At 38.9% G+C, this 12,625-nt stretch overlaps 2 protein-coding genes across 2 annotated transcripts in view; one reads left to right on the top strand and one right to left on the bottom strand.

The window, feature by feature from the left end:
• Window positions 1-3,126, top strand: part of dnajc17 (DnaJ (Hsp40) homolog, subfamily C, member 17) — a 38,211-nt gene extending 35,085 nt beyond the window's left edge. The window contains exon 11 of the mRNA XM_015042548.1: window positions 2,915-3,126. Coding sequence (XP_014898034.1) covers window positions 2,915-3,040 — 126 coding nt within the window. The 3' untranslated portion in view covers window positions 3,041-3,126. The remainder of the gene's footprint in view (window positions 1-2,914) is intronic.
• A 4,385-nt stretch (window positions 3,127-7,511) lies between these two features.
• Window positions 7,512-11,278, bottom strand: gchfr (GTP cyclohydrolase I feedback regulator). Its single transcript, XM_015042552.1, has 3 exons — window positions 11,100-11,278; window positions 8,705-8,799; window positions 7,512-8,142 (listed from the first exon to the last, which is right to left on the bottom strand). The coding sequence occupies exons 1-3, from the start codon at window positions 11,133-11,135 to the stop codon at window positions 8,013-8,015; spliced, it is 261 nt and encodes an 86-aa protein (XP_014898038.1). The 5' UTR covers window positions 11,136-11,278; the 3' UTR covers window positions 7,512-8,012.
• Between the last annotated feature and the right edge of the window lie 1,347 nt (window positions 11,279-12,625).

The raw sequence follows: 12,625 nt of genomic DNA on the forward strand, positions 1-12,625 counted from the left end.
CTCTTTGGCTACGTGACTTGCACAGTAAAACAAACAAACAAAAAAAAGATGTTGGACTGTCACAGTCAAATGCTTGCAAGACGCACATGAAGACAAGAGACACATATGAGCAAGTGTTTCAGTTGTTTTTAACCAACAGAAACTGGATAACTTCATACATCTTCTGTGTTTTATAATGAGTGATGATTAATTCACTACTGAGTGCGACGCTTACGTTTCGTCTGCGCAGGAATGCCACTTTGGCCCTTCTTTTGTTGCTCCAGCATTTGACACACACACAGACACACACACACACACACACACACACACACACACACACACACATCAAAAAGATTTCTAAATTTAAGTGTGTAAGAGTTCGACTCCCATAAATCACATAACCCAGAGGTTGTGACACACAGAAACACACGCTATGCCACCGCACACACACTCCAGACAAATGGTACCGTGATTAACCTGACCACACTGCATTGCAGACTGAAATGTTAGCCTGAAACACAGAAAAGGCTTTGGAGGGGGGAAAACCCCATTCTTGTCTCGGATATCTGTCCAGTTACTTCTTGGCTCAGCGACTGTCTACATAAAGCTCTCCAATGACTGCTGGTATCAGTGAGTAATCCATTATTCTGTAATCTGTCAGGCTGCAGTGCTCGCAGCATGGAATGACAAGTATTTTAACAAGACGCGCTCATCGTACTCGTGCTGTAACTTGTCGTTTTTATCACATACACACGCCGTCGCCTGTACTTCACACGTACCAAGAGGAGTGGCGTAATGGGAAGTGGATCTGATGAGTTGCGCTGGGGGAACACGATGACCACCTGCTGTGTGTTAAACTGGCTGACTCACGGAGCTGATGCTGTTCAGGATGCCATAACTGTTCTGGGGTCAGGCAGGACTGAAATCATCTGTGCTGATGTCATATAGCTAATTGTCATGTTGTTTCTTCGTATAGGAACATATCACAAGATTTGAATTTGAATGAAAAGATGATTTTTGTAGATTAGTGAAACTCGTGTAGGTTTTTTTCTTACACATTTCAAGTGTTTACATTTGTTCATTTTGATGTTTATGGCTTACTGCTGTTGAAAACCTACAAAAATGTAGTGTCTCAGAAAATGTTAATATTACATAAAACTTATAAAAAGTGCCACTTTATTATATATATAATGTATGTATGTAATTTCATATTGTCTTTTTAATCGTGTTTTCATTTTTTTGTGGAATACACATTTTTGAAGCTGCATAAATATAATTTACTTCCTTTTTTGCAAGTTGAGGTTGCAGCCTTCAGCTTGTCTGTGTAATTAGCTCTGGTGCCTATCGTCCATAATTTCAGTCTGGTCTGCAGCGCAATCAAGCAAAGTAACATAAAGGTTCAACCGAACCTTCTTTTGGCACCACTGACAGCGAGGACAGGTGCCAAGGTTATCAGGAAAGGGGAACAATTAGTGGTCTAAATACTTCCTGGTAGACTGTTGCTCATGCAGCCCATAACCTTGATATGTGTGTGTGAAAGCACTGACTCCAGCCACAGGCTCTTCCTTGCACACTTGTTTCCTACCACACTTTTTCCTTCCACAAAATGTTCCACTGCTATTGCCCGCTTAGGCATGACTTTTTAAGACTTGTTAAGAAATTTCTGCCCTCAAGTCCACAGTCCTCTCCGTGATTGTGTTTGTCATAACACGCATCTCTGAGTTGGAAGTCCTGGTTTTGGGTGGTGTTTTATGGTTTCCAAGTCACGCTGGATTCTGGCATTACAGCACCAGACACCCACACACGTACACATGGATACTGTATCAGTGTTTAGTTACAGGGTGATGCACTGGCTGAGTATCTAAATAGCTAGCTAACTCCCCAGGCAAGGAAACATCGCTCGTTTCGAGAAAAGGATGCATCACGTTTCCCATATAGCACCTGCTAGTGATCAGAATTCCTTTAGCGCTACTGGACTGTATGTTGGTAAAATGTTATAGACCTGCAGTCTTTCAGGGCGCAGTTTGGTGGTTTCTCCAGCAGGGAGCATGATAGAGGAGGAATGCATTATGTTGACAAGTTGGCTCTTTTATACTTGTTTATGTTTTATTTAGCTTGAAGATGCAGGAGTTGTTTATTTACCTAATGGCGTTCGCGTGATATGTCATAGTTGCGTGCCAGACAAGGGCTTGAGTTCACATTATTGGAATGATAATAGCAGCTTTCCTCAACCCAGGGGTGGAGTGAAGGGCAGCTTCCCTTCACAGACCCTCCGCTCTCTTCCTCCTTCTCACTTTTACCCTGTGCCTTTCTCTGCACATGGATAGTGGAGTCCCCGTGATGCTTTCCAGATGTCTCAGCTCAGCGACCAGATTGACAAAACCCTACATCTTCTCTTTAAGTTGTTCTCATTCGTGTCCTTTAAAGAACACATGCACACACACACTCTATCCTGCGTTTCACTGTGTCTTGGTAAGGAGACAATTTCTTGGCACAGAAAATATTTTTAATATAATCCTTCTAAAGGATGGCTCACGCTGCAGAGAAATAGCCACTCTGTCCTTTCAAAATGTGATTTTAATCTGTGCCACATCAGGATCAAATAAATGTCTTAATACATGGTTTCCTTCCTGAATTAAAGTTGCTGTTTTCTTTGTGAGTTTGTTGCCAGTGCATGGATTTTATGATTTTTGTGTTCCTGTCCGTTCATTTCCATTTAATGCCTGTGGATGCATCATTTTGACCCATTGTTCATCCATTTGTAAAATCAGCCATTGAATCCTAACAATGCGTCTTTGTTTGTGTCTTTTTATATTTAAAAAAAAAAAAAAAAATTTGGATTTTTAAGATCCAAGCCAAAAACTGTCTCTTTAACTCTGTCTACTACACTAGAATAAACCCCGCTTTCCTAATGTGTCATCTGTGTTTTCCGTAGGGTTCCCTTTCAAATGAGCGCGACTATGAGACGGTGGTGATGATGAGGATGAGGCAGGCTGCCGAACGTCAGAGGCTCATCGAGGAGATGCAGAGAGAGGACGACGAGGAGGCTGCAGAGTCGTAGCTTTAGTTTCATAAAGCCTCTTGTGTTTTTCTTTTATTGTTTTATTGTAACATAGTGTGGAAAATAAACCCTTTTGATAAAATAAAGCAGTGTTTTCATTTGTCTTGTTTTCGCCTGTATATTGATGATGTATGACTAGGTGCAATGTAGAGAAGTTAGACCTGCTGTATGTAGTGCCACACTACACAGCTACTGAAACAAAGCTTATCAGAAAGGCCGGAGAGAACGCTGTAATTGTTAGTTTGAAATTATAAAACTTCTATTAATTCAGTTTTCTGTCTTGCTTTAAAACCGAGATTAGTCAGTAATTTTTTTTATAATTATTTTTAATATGTTTTAATGTATGATTTGTGGGTGGTGTGGTTCACATAGGTGAATCTCAAGTGAAATGTAATTGAAAAGTTTATTTCAAGAATTCAAAAAGGGAAACTCATATGAGAGTGATTCATTAAAAACAAAGATACATTTACCATTGTTTTTAATCATCAAATTAATGATGATTATAGCTGACTGTTAATCCCTAAAGAAAGCAAAAATTGTTTCTCATAAAGTTGGAACATTACATAAATGTTCATTTCTGTATTAAAAAGTGATATTTAATCCAGAAATGTTGGGCGAATTACTGCATCAAGAATGCGATCACTCTGTGGCGCTGCTGGATATGCTTCCCAATCCTCTCAATTCTGCTGGCAGCTTGTGCACCATTTTCTTTTTAACAGTTTTCCTTCCACCCAATTTTCCAGTAAAATGCTTATAAACAAAACTCTGTGATCACCTAGCTTCTTTAGTTATTACCTTCCATTGGTCTACCTTCCTTATGGAGAGATTCAATGACTTTCCACTGGACAAAGGTCAAGTCGGCATCTTTTCCCATGATGACAATTTCTGAATTAAAAATTTATTTTTCAGTGGTCTTGTGTATTTCAAAGTTATTTTCCTTCTTGTAATTCAGTCAAAAACATGAAGACTGACGGATCGAGTTTTTCTGTAAATTCTTATGTGGCAAAAACCATAACCCTAAGCATGAACAGGAATAAGTAACTAAAATCCATCACTTTGTGTGTCACTTTCTGGACTGAATTACTGAACTTGGTTAATTTTCCAATGATATTTGAATTTATTTAAATTCACCATTACATCCAGATTTGTTTTCCTCACAACTTTCGCAGACACCTACGATATTTGACGATTCGTTAATTTACATACTCAGCATCTTAGATTGTCAGAAATCACAAAAAAAGTTTGACTTTTTGTTCAAATCCCATCCATGTCATACAGAGAGAAATATTTTGGTTTTGCTTATTTTTTTTCTGTGCAACACCAACAAGCATCAATTCACGACACATCATGGGTGCGTGCTTAGTCTTGTTGGGTTTTAAAAATGCCAGATTTGGCTGACTGGGCAGCAAAATAAGCTGTGAAAATAGCTCCATGATGTAATGTTCATCAGTCAACCATTATGTGGCCAAATGTGACAAGTTATTACCTCATTACTTGTACCAAACAAGTTTTGACGTACAAATCTTTCTTCCCTGTAGCTTGCATACTTTATCAGCTACTTTAGGGTAAGTCGGGGGCAGTCCAAACCACAGACCGTGTGATGTGACTGTGTGGAAATAATTTCTGCCCCATGTTAAACCAGTAATCAAGCTGTGATTGGAACACTAGGTACGCCTTTATGGAATTCTTGTGGGTTCATTGTGATGAAAAGCAAGCTCACATTGGAGGCTCTCCATTTTACATCTGATGGTTGGGATGATAGTTCCTCTTGGTTTTCTGTTTCCAAATATCCTCGCCTCACTGAGGAGGCCTTGGCTTTTATTTATTTATGGTGCTGTTTATTGAGCTCCCAGTTTTTGCTCCACTTTAATTGCTTTAATATTTGCACGTGATCTCTGCAAAACATTTATTTTTGAACGTTTCTTGGAACGTTATGTGGAACATTTCTTGAATGTGCTCTGAATTAGGGCATATGATCAACAAAGCCCTTAGCTAAAAATTTACAGCAACTGTTGTGGATGATACTTTAGACATTGTGTTTGCTGCTTTTGTTAATGCAGCAAACACAGTTGGATAGTTCATGCTGAAAATGGTTCAGTATCATTTACTGATTCACTTTAGGATATTTCATTATCAAAACAATTTTTCACAGGTTACAAAACAACCACTGTTGGTGACTAATAGACATATGAGACAACTTTTGAGAAACGGAAACAAATTATGAAATACAGAAATAAAAATATCTTTACATGTAAGACTCAATGCAGGGTTAAGTTTGAGTTTTCCAATTTTGTGTCATATTAACCTCACGCTGTTAGGCAATCGCTGCTAATCCCTGTAAAACCCGTGTGCTTTCAGTCATAGTTAAATGTTACTTTTTTTTGCTTTGCTTTTGGTTTGTCTGTGCGCCCAGAAACCCAGCATCTTCTTTTATTATCACACAGAACTAAAGATCTGAGTTCAAATCCTGGCCTGAAGTCTTTCTGCAGTGTTTGCAAGTTATCCCTGGGCATCCATGGACTCCCTTTGGGTGCTCCATGTATTTTTGAAAGGCTTTGCATTGGGGGCATGGCAGAAGCCTGTATAAAAATAATAATAAAAAAATAAAAAAAATGCTATATTTTAAGAATGGCATTTTCACGACAAGTATGTGTAAACTGCTGACCAGCACTGCAGTCTAGGCTTTTACACAAACACTTCTCTTGTGCATTCACCAGACTCTTAAAAAGAGGACTGCACGTCCTTCCTATAACCATTTAATTGTTGTTTCAGGATTATTTAAAAGCTGTTTTTGTTGGGAGACTTGCATTGTTGATTGATGTTCACCTCATGCTCAGTACTTCTTGTACTACGCAGGACACGGGCCCCTACTTTTTTTAAAAAATATATATTTTCTGTTTTTACAGGATGTAAAGCCAACATTCTGCAATAACATTTGTGTTTTTGCACTTCTGGGTTTCCATTCGCACACTTTCACTCCAACTCCGCTTTTGCTCGATCATGAAACGGGCCGCAGAGCGTGCTAAATTAAAGAACACATTTTGAAATATGTGTTCTGCCCCTTTATATCGACCCTGACAAATTTTGATTTGTTGCTCCTAGATATTTCACAATAATCTTATGCAACATGCAAAATCCTGCAGAGATTTTGCTTATTTATGCTCTGCTAAGTGACACGCTACCATTCTTTGACACACATTCGGCCAGTCCTTCTTGTGGTCACCATGAGTTTTGTAACAGAATCTTTTTGCTTGGGAACATACATCTTGCCAGAACGGTCTGTTTTCCTAGTCTCTCTGGCGTAATGGTGTGTCTACTGCTCTTTGTCCTGTCATTGTGTTATTTAGGAGCCACATGGAAGCTTCGCAACAACCAATCCAGTCATGCATCCCCCTGCCACTCCTGCGCTGCTTCTCCACAGCTCTGTTACACAACGTCCAGCTGTTAGTTGTGTGGTGGGAGACATCTGCTCCTCTCCTCCCGCAAAATCCCCTCATAACATGGTTTTGTTTATCTGTATCCTTCTCCTCTACCCCAGCAATGTGATATATATATAAAAAGTAAAAAAATCAGAAACACACCACCTCTGTCTGAATGACAACAGAGGAAACACAGTCACAGGAAACACATTCACCACTAAAACTGCCCAAAGCCAACAGTGGTTTCTGCTGCTGCATGCAAACCAGCAGGGGAGGACGACCTTGTTACAGCATCATTCTCAGGAAAGATTTAATGTCTTCATAGCATCGTAGCCGTCCTGTCTGAGGATGATCTTTCTCTGCTTCATCTTCAACTTGGAGAAGGAAGCTGTCATGTATTAGGCAGCAGGTCTTGTTAAGAGTTTGCCTGGCAACGAATCTGGGCTGCAGGTTAATGATCTGGGCTGGCCCCAAACTCACGCTGGCAGACCCGGGGCTCAGATGAAACCACCCAGTGTGTTTTGGAGGCCGAAGGCAGGCTCTTTCATGCCTGACATGCAAGTGTCTTATCCTAAATTATAAAGAATATTTTCAGGGTGTGACGTATGTTTATCAAGTTTTGTGCATGACGGGTGGCTTGCAAGATGCTGCACATACAAATCCTAATAAAAGCGTTCATATCCTTTAAAGTTTAAGTTTTGTCGTATTAAAATCAGAAGCTGTGATCTATTTTACTGTGATTCTGAGTGACATGGCCGTGTGTCAAGGTGGTTTACAATTTATGTGAAAATGAAATCATACACATGGTTTTCCAAATTAAAAAGGTAAATATAAAACTTTTGACAATTATCATTTCACTTTTGACTATTTACAAAACAGTTCAGGCTCAAATACAGCAGAAGAAGAAGAGGATAATTTTTCATATTTTGCCACAAGTGGGTTTGTGCCTGGATTTTTATTGGGTCATTCTAACCAATCTACTTTGATCTGGACGTGAAGAAAAGCTTTCTCAAATCAATCGATTGTGATGTAACAAGATGTGACAAAGTAAATGCTTTTGCTATGCAAGGTGAAGCAACAAATGTTTTTATTTTTAGATAACAATGGTTTGCTTATTGTTAAAATGCATGTATTTATTATTTATTGTTAAAAAAAACATTTGAGATCTCCATATTATTTATTCATAAACAAAATGCTAATTTAATGTGCAGACATCTTTCAGCACAAGTACAACAAACTTGAGGGTTCTTTTCCCCCCTGCATGACAGAAACATTCTCTGACTTCATATGGACAAATAACTTCAACGCACCTGCAGTGAACAACATTACTAACAAATGGTCCAATAAAATCTCTGGAATGTGGTTCCACCATACCGGCAACCTGTTCAATCAGAAACCTTATAGAAAAGATTTCCTTAGTTTTAAAGTTGCTTTCTCTCATCTGTGGTAATAAACGTAACATAACAAAGTGAAAAAAAACCCAAAAAAAACCAGATATGAATTTCACCTTAGCGAAATTCCTCAGTCTTTTTTGAAGGCTATCAGGTGATAAGTCACTCCGTCTCTTTGTGGAGACACCACACCAGCGTCTGTCCCACTCCCGTCATCGACAGCACGCGGAAGCCAATCTTCTCCAGCTTGTCCAGCACCAGGCGAGGTGGGTCGTCCACATGGTATTCAGAACTAAAATAAGCATAAACAAAGTAATTCTGCCTTCCACAGATGTGGGATTTCTCTCTTTCAGTAAACTCTGCTTGGAAAGTACATGGCTGCTAAGTGTTCTGGTGCTCATTCACTTCCTTCCACACCTTGGTTCATTTCCCAGAAGGATCTGAATCAGATTGCCAATGACAACACTTCCCTGTTCTGTAACCCATCACCTTGAATGGTTTACTCTCAATCTGTGAAGCAGAAGCTTTCCTCAACCACACTTTTTTTGTTCCAGCCAATTGACTTGATCTCAGCTCTGCTGTCAATATGTGCGCTTTAACAGCCAAAAAGAAAGAAACACCCACTTTTAACTGTCAAAATTGAGAAATACGGCCCTGCGAGATTTTTCACCAATCCAGCTCAGCTCTGCATGTCTGTGGAGGTCAGCATGAGAACAGTGCCTTTAGAGATGACTCTTTTCAGTTTTGTCAGATGACGATGGAGATAGACGAAGTTTTACAGGATAGTTTTAACCCCAAATTTATCTGCAGCGTGTCACAAAGCACCATAAGTGTTTCCATTTGCAGCCACTCACAAATTGTTTCCCAGCATGGTTGTTTTTCTCGCCCCCAGGTAACTCATGATAGCTGGATCAGAAAATTCGTCTCCTACATTCGTTGGACCAGACTCCTGAAAAACAACGATTTGATATCCATCAACAATTTGATTTTCTCAATGAATGTCTCTGGCTATTATTTATGCAACGGTAGCGCCGATGCAGACCTCTGGCAGGTACAGGATAATAAACAGTAATAATATCAGGGCAGGCTAAAAATAGATGATCTAATACTCAGAGGCAAGAGAATTAGGTTGCTGGAGCTGAGCAGGCTGGGAAATGAACATGCATGATAAAAGAAACAGAGACAGATGCAATACGTGTAACAGTATTTAAGACAATGGCAAGAAATACATTAAAAAAGGCTAATTTTTCAAGCTGTGTAAGGTGCCAAATATGCAAAAGGACAGTAAATAAAATAAATTTGCTTTTACATATACTACAAATAAAATTACATTGGAACTGGATACACTTATTTGATGAATAGCTAAATGTAATAGCATAAATCACATCATCTAAATAATTTCTGTAACTTACAGCTAATGAAAACCCAAAATTCATCCAGTCACTACACCAGCTTACCATTTCATGGTTGTGGACTGATGAGGACTTTAACAGATTGTCAGTCTGTCACAGACCAAAATTTTAATTTCCCTGATAACCATTTAGAAAAAAATTGATTCAATACAGAAATGGTAAGATCTGGTCACGTTATGGCCGACACCGCCATGGGCGGCCTTGATTTTGTCCTGCAGACAGTCACTGAGACCTTCCACAAAGAGAGTCACTGTTAAACTATGCCTCCTGTTTACAGAGGGCCTTTTTCAAACTTGTTAAGAAAAACTCTAACGAAAGGAAGAAGTGTGGCAGAAAAAGGTGAACAAATACAACTGATGGCCATGAGAGGACAGTGAAGCAAAACCAATTCAGGAGTTTGGGGGAGACGCACATGAGGCATTGACTGAGGTTGGAGTCGGTGCCTAAAGCGAAATCTCAAACTAAAAGTGTTCAATTTTTTTACTTAAGCCACACGAGTCAGAGACAGTATGGAAAGAGTTCTTCTTGGGCTACGCTTATAATGTCTTTATTAATGCATGGATGTTATGGAAGTGCACAATATGTCTGCATGGCGTATCCCTCTGTCCAAGGCATTTTGTTCCCCCAGGGAGACAGATAAAAAGACTTTGAGCTTGACTAAAGAACCTACTGCTCAGTGGTCCAAAGACCTCTTCTCAAATTAGAGTTCACTTTGCATATTATTTGTAGATTAAGGTCCCAGAGTCTGGTGGAAGAGTGGAAAGGCACACAAGATTTCTACAGTCAGTGACGATTTGGGGAGACTTTTCAGAGGACTTCCCTCTGTTGACCAGCTTAATGGAGGTGTTGCATTCATTTTCCAGCTGACTCGGCAGCAGTGCACACAGGCAAAAGAACAAACACCTGATTTCATAATGGTGATATTACTGTGCTGATTGGTGAGTAAGTTGGCCTTAACTAAACCCTGCAGATAATTTGTTTGATTTTGTCAAGAGCAAGACATTAAAAATTATTTTTACTGGTCTTATGAAATTTGAAAACATTTTTAGAAAATTACATTGAGGGCTTTCATTTGTTAAGAATATGACTTGAAATTCTATCCATCTAAGTACGATAAATTTATTTAATAAATGAGTTTCACTTTTTGGACTCATTAACAGAATAAATGAATAGGATATTCTAATTCATTGAAATGCATTTTAATACTCATTAAGATTTTAAGTCAGTAAAACTGTATAAAAGAACAATTATTTTGTCATTTGTACCCTGCGGTGCACTGTGAAAAATTTTAACTTTTGTCTTGCCCAATAATAATAATAATAATAATAATAATAATAATAATAATAATAATAATAATAAAAACATTAGATTTAATTGGTTACCCTACAGAGCTTGGCCAATTATATTCACAGGAGCCTTGCTCTGTGACTGTGATGGGAAAAATGTGTGCTGATCCATTCATCCAGAAAGTAACTACATAGCTATTTAAATACAGAAATAGCTATGTGTCAATTTCAAAAATAAAACTAATAATTCACCAGCATTATGTATTTATTGAATTAACAGTTATTTGTTTTCAAAATTAACTTAACAATTTGACTATGGTTTGAATTGTGCCACTGTTGGAGCTCCATACCCCATGGAGGCTTGTCTGCTTTCCTCTGCATGCAGAAAATAAGAGGCCTCCAGATAAATATTAGGTTCAAGTGACAACTAAGATTGATAAGTAAAACACTGGGTGCCGCAGAGGCTAAATAAACAAATCCTGCAATCTCCAATCCAAGCAATGCTTCTGTAAAAGCAAGGCACGAGTTATTTATGTGGGATATATACACACCAGTCGGATCTGCGTGCTGATGAGCATGTAAGGCATCCCTGCCCCTTGGCTTTGGTCCTGTTATCCCCTGGGAATGACTCGAGAGGTGCCTTCAAAGACGCGACTGCCTCTGCACAACTTGCGCTCCTGCTGTCAGCTCCGTACGGAATGCGGAAACACCCACCGTGACTGGCCAATCACGGCTCACCCTCGGCCAGCTCTGCAGACACGGCATGTTACTCAACACCACCGCTGGTTTATTGACACGAGAATGAGAAATGTTGGCCAGTGTGTGCACATAGAACAAATGTTTTCATTCGGTTTAATTAAAGTTGTGTATTTTTACCTCTTCTCTGCAAATATTTTCTTTGCAAATATCGGCCGGGAATTCAGGAGCAAACTTCCCATTTATTCAAGACGCATTACACATAAGTTTTATGTAATATACACGTTTTTTTTGTTTGTTTGTATTTCAGAACATTTAATCTGAAATTGCAGCATAATTGTGAATATATTTGCCCATGCTTTGTTTGCATTTTGTTTGATTTTTTTTCCTGCTAGAGTATTAATAATTTGAATTCTGGGGACTAGAGAGTAATGGACTCAGACTGTTTAAAAAATGATCAAAGACGTAGGTCAACTTCTTTCAATGAGATATTTAGAAGAGTGACTCATTTTTAGTTGTATTTATTTGAAGAAATCTGTCGGGGGCAACTGCTTTTATCTTGGAAATAATAACAAAGCCATGATGGAGTAAAGTTTAGATTAAAATCCAGGCTTTTGGGCGTTTATGCTGATAATTTGCTTACAGGGACATTGATATTTCAAGTCTTTATTTTCTTGTAATCTTTTGTGATTATAGTTTACAGACGAGACAAATTCTGAAGGCTGTGGTTATCTCTATTGCCCATTTTTCCTACCACACTTTTTTCTTCCACTAAGCTTTTTATGAATATACTTCTTTAGCAATGACCTTTTGTGACTTGCCCTTCTGTCAGATGAATTAGCTACTCTCTGGATCATTTACAGAGAAAAAGCAACTCTCTATGGAAGCAGCCTCATGTTTTTATCAGTTCTTTTCAAACAGACGTCCACTTCTTCAGAGAACCTCCCACGCCGTTCAAAACAGACTGCTCTCTGTAAGCAGTCTCTCCCTGTTTCCTGGACTCCTGCTGTGTCTTCCTGCACTTGTTCATCTGCTGCTGGTGATTAGAGTCAGAGGGCAGCTCCTCTGTAACCTGTGGTGAAACGTCCCTGGTGGGTTCACACAAAACACTTTGACCTTTTGACTGGATCTTGGATCTTGGTGTTCGACTTCCCAGCTGGAGTGTGGTCGTAGCAACACATCCATAAAGTCTGAAGAGAACATGATAAGAAAAAAAATTAAATTTTAAGTCATTTGGACTTAAATTGATCAATCTTTTGTTTTTCAAATCATTCAGTCGTGATTTATTTTTGCAGTCATTGTCCTGCTGTGAGAGAGATATATATACAACCTTATGTCAAATTTTAATCGGATGATTGATTGATGGCCTTAATTAATTGAT

This window comes from Poecilia latipinna, unplaced genomic scaffold, assembly GCF_001443285.1.
Source record: "Poecilia latipinna isolate Pla-1442-1.1 unplaced genomic scaffold, P_latipinna-1.0 Scaffold594, whole genome shotgun sequence".
Lineage (NCBI taxonomy): Eukaryota > Metazoa > Chordata > Actinopteri > Cyprinodontiformes > Poeciliidae > Poecilia > Poecilia latipinna.

What these genes read in the sequence shown, in the direction of transcription:
- gchfr (XM_015042552.1), bottom strand. Translation starts at nt 11,135, where the DNA reads ATGCCTTACATGCTCATCAGCACGCAGATCCGACTG. An exon ending in TCAGCACGCAGATCCGACTG is followed by an intron (nt 8,800 to 11,099) that starts GTGTGTATATAT and finishes GTTGTTTTTCAG; the next exon opens with GAGTCTGGTCCAACGAATGT. An exon ending in ACCATGCTGGGAAACAATTT is followed by an intron (nt 8,143 to 8,704) that starts GTGAGTGGCTGC and finishes TGCTTATTTTAG; the next exon opens with TTCTGAATACCATGTGGACG.